At 41.2% G+C, this 3,375-nt stretch overlaps 1 protein-coding gene across 1 annotated transcript; it reads left to right on the top strand.

Moving 5' to 3' along the window:
- The first annotated feature begins 745 nt into the window (after positions 1 to 745).
- On the top strand, positions 746 to 3,002 carry LOC104948296 (CTP synthase 1-like). The gene is made up of 7 exons (XM_010774494.1): positions 746 to 841; positions 1,556 to 1,672; positions 1,765 to 1,848; positions 2,089 to 2,169; positions 2,294 to 2,445; positions 2,578 to 2,710; positions 2,910 to 3,002. The coding sequence occupies exons 1-7, from the start codon at positions 779 to 781 to the stop codon at positions 3,000 to 3,002; spliced, it is 723 nt and encodes a 240-aa protein (XP_010772796.1). The 5' UTR covers positions 746 to 778.
- The last annotated feature ends 373 nt before the right edge of the window (positions 3,003 to 3,375 follow it).

Below are 3,375 nucleotides of genomic sequence, written 5' to 3'. Positions count from 1 at the left end.
TTAAAATGCGTTAATTTTTGTGTAATTAATTAATCTTAATTAACGCGTTAAAGTCCCGGCCCTAATATATATATATATATATTTCTATTAATCATTTTCGGCATTCGTTTTTCGGCCAACTGTTTCCTATTTTCGGTATCGGTTTCGGCCAAGGATTTCCCATTCGGTGCACCCCTAATAAAAAGCAATGCTCGTTTTGTTCACAATTTGTTTATTTTCATTTAATCGTTTATTTGAATAGGGACAATGCACATTAATGAACACTTTAGACAAATAATGCTTCAAGTTTAAATCTGCCGGATTTTAGTTTTGAGCTCATTTCCATCCGTATATTATTTTTTAATATTCTTTGCGGAATTTGGCCGTGTAAAATGTCCTCTTGGTTTGCTGTACAGCCAATGCGTGACGTCATTAGTGCTGATCTGGTAGGCAGTGCACATCTGGTACCTACACCTGACATACAGCATATAGTTATGTCTCCAAAAGTACCGTTAAAAGACTGGACCGATAAGCGGTATCGATAAAAGTAGTAGTACCGTTAAAACCTTATCGATTTTCCTTATCGCACATTCTCCAAAAAAAAGAAACGCTTCCTCTGACTGTTGTGAAACTCTGCATTCTCACCTGTATGTGTGTTTAGAGAACGGATAATCTGCCAAGAGCTACATTCTTCACAAGCTTGTCCAATAAGCAGTGGTGATTGGTTTTAAATGATTCATTTTCTATAAATCTCTCTCCAGTGGTACCCCACATCACGGATGCCATCCAGGAGTGGGTGATGAAGCAGGCCAAGATCTCAGTCGATGATGACGGAGTGGAGCCACAAGTTTGTGTCATTGAGGTACGTTGGTCTTGTAGGTCATTTTCTCTGTTTTGGTGAAGTGAACATTTTATAAATTGACAAACTGGAAATTGCATATAAAGTCAACAGTGTTATACTTCAACATTTCACGGGCCACACGCAATTATTTGTTACCTTTTTTTAATAGTGGTATTTAAGGGAAATAAAGATTTAATATCAGAAAGGAAACCAAGCATGTTGGCCAAAGCACTGGAACATATTGGTACCATTCAGCAAACAGAGAAAATCGCTGAATTCACACAAATCGATCTGCCAGTGAAGCAGAAAAACAAGCTTTATTTTCACTGAAAAACCAAGGGGTTTAGAAATTGATTTGTTGAGGAGAGTGTCAAACTTTACTTCTGTTTGCCCAGCCTTTATCGGCAATGGGAAATGGTGTACTAAATAGTAAAACATGGTGTTATTCATTAAAAAGTTTGTTTAAAAACATGTACTGCAAAAGTATATCATCTTTGGTACATGTGCCGCTGAAACTACTCAACTCTTCATAAACAAAGCAGAATTATTCCCCTGTCTCCAACAGTTCTTTCCTCATGGCATGAATCAAAGCCTGTTTGACAGTTGAATGTGCTCAGTACAGCGGTTTTCATTTTGTACTCTCCAGGGTGTGTTGGTTATGCGAGATGCTGAGGAACACCTGTGTGTTGGTGCATGCAGTTCTTTGCGCTGAGCAGGTGTTTCTGTGTTTTACAGCTGGGAGGCACGGTGGGGGACATCGAGAGTATGCCCTTCATCGAGGCCTTCAGACAGTTCCAGTTCAAAGTGAAGAGGGAGAACTTCTGCAACATCCACGTCAGCTTGATACCACAGGTACTGCACACCGGCGAACGCATGTGTCCGATCTCGTTGTTTGTCACACATTCGTGCAAACATTCGAGCTGAGTTTGCTTTTGTGTCCTCAGCCCAATACCACAGGAGAGCAGAAAACCAAACCGACCCAGAACAGTGTCCGAGAGCTCAGAGGCCTGGGCTTGTCTCCAGATTTAGTGAGTCGGTTTAAAATATGTTTTTTTAATTTGGCACCCCCACTGCACCCCATATACAACAGAGCAGGCGCCCACTTTCCCTGTGTGGAGAAATCTATATCCAATAATTACATACTCATCTCACAGCAATCTAAATCATATCAGACATCACATTTACAAGTGTGTTTTTATATTGGAACCTTTGAGGGCCATACCATTATTTTTTTTACATTATAATAAAAATGCATTGATTTGTTTCAGATTATGTGCCGCTGTTCAACACCCCTAGAAACGTCTGTCAAGGAGAAGATCTCCATGTTCTGTCATGTGGAGCCCTCGCAGGTAAAGGACTTCAGAACGTGCGTCGATGTGAAACCCAAGCTGCTTACATTAGTTCTGAACCAATCCAATTCATCTGAAGGTGTGGTATTGTATTTTCTAACACAAGTTGTGTCATTGTTTCCAGGTGATCTGTGTCCATGACGTCTCCTCGCTCTACAAAGTGCCGCTGCTGCTGGAGGACCAAGGAGTGGTGAGCTACTTCTGTCAGAGGCTGAGTCTCCCCATCGAGATGAGGCCCAGGAAGATGCTCACAAAGTGGAAGGAGATGGCTGACAGGTGAGGACGTTGGTTCTTCATACAACTTTAATTTTGCCCGGGGTTCTAAAAAAGACATTGTGTTTTTGAGTCTGTAAAGTAAATAAATGATCCACTCGTTCGGTACTGTGAACAATTTTCCTATTTTGGCAGAACTGCCCGTCTCCTGGAGCCAGTCTCCATAGCTCTGGTGGGGAAATACACTAAATTAGCTGACTCCTACACGTCCGTTATCAAGGCCTTGGAGCACTCTGCCCTCGCTGTGAATCACAAACTAGAAGTCAAGGTATCGAAACGTCTCACATTTTGTATGTTTTGTATATTTCACTTTTGCAACAATGCTGTGCATTTTATGTTGAATGGTGTCTCTTTAGAAAGTAGCTAAATGCCTAGCGTGTGCTCACAGTATTCAGCCTGTTGGCCATGATGTTGACTTGTCCCCTTGCAAATGATGCTTTTTGTCATTTGTATTTTCATTCTGACAGTACATAGACTCTGCTGACCTGGAGGCTGCCACTCAGCAAGATGAGCCTGTGAAATATCATGAAGCCTGGCAGAAACTCTGCAGCTCTCAGTGAGTACGATATGAAGATAATCAGATTTACACCCGGCTGATACAAGGTTTATTACGTATGCCACATGATGGCAGCAGAGTCCTGTCATACCAATGGGTTTATATCCTCTCACAACATGGGATGCATTTGTTTTACAGAAGCCCGGCATGTAGCCTAATCAAATTATGAGCCATTATGTATAGACACATAGTTTCTCACAAAGTCTTGCGAATATAAAACACGAATGCTATATCAACGTGTTACACCTTTGTTGAGCTGACTAAGTGGAAGACTGATAAAGTAGCTCCCCAGTATTTCACTCCTAGACTACAGGTGTTTAAAATGTTTAATGTTTGCCTGCAATGTAATCTGGACTATTATGAAATGAACTGAGGCT

Source organism: Notothenia coriiceps, unplaced genomic scaffold (genome assembly GCF_000735185.1).
Source record: "Notothenia coriiceps isolate Sejong01 unplaced genomic scaffold, NC01 NC01_scaffold00014042, whole genome shotgun sequence".
NCBI lineage: Eukaryota > Metazoa > Chordata > Actinopteri > Perciformes > Nototheniidae > Notothenia > Notothenia coriiceps.
Note: the sequence above shows the minus strand (reverse complement) of the source record. Positions and strands in the feature narration are given on the sequence as shown.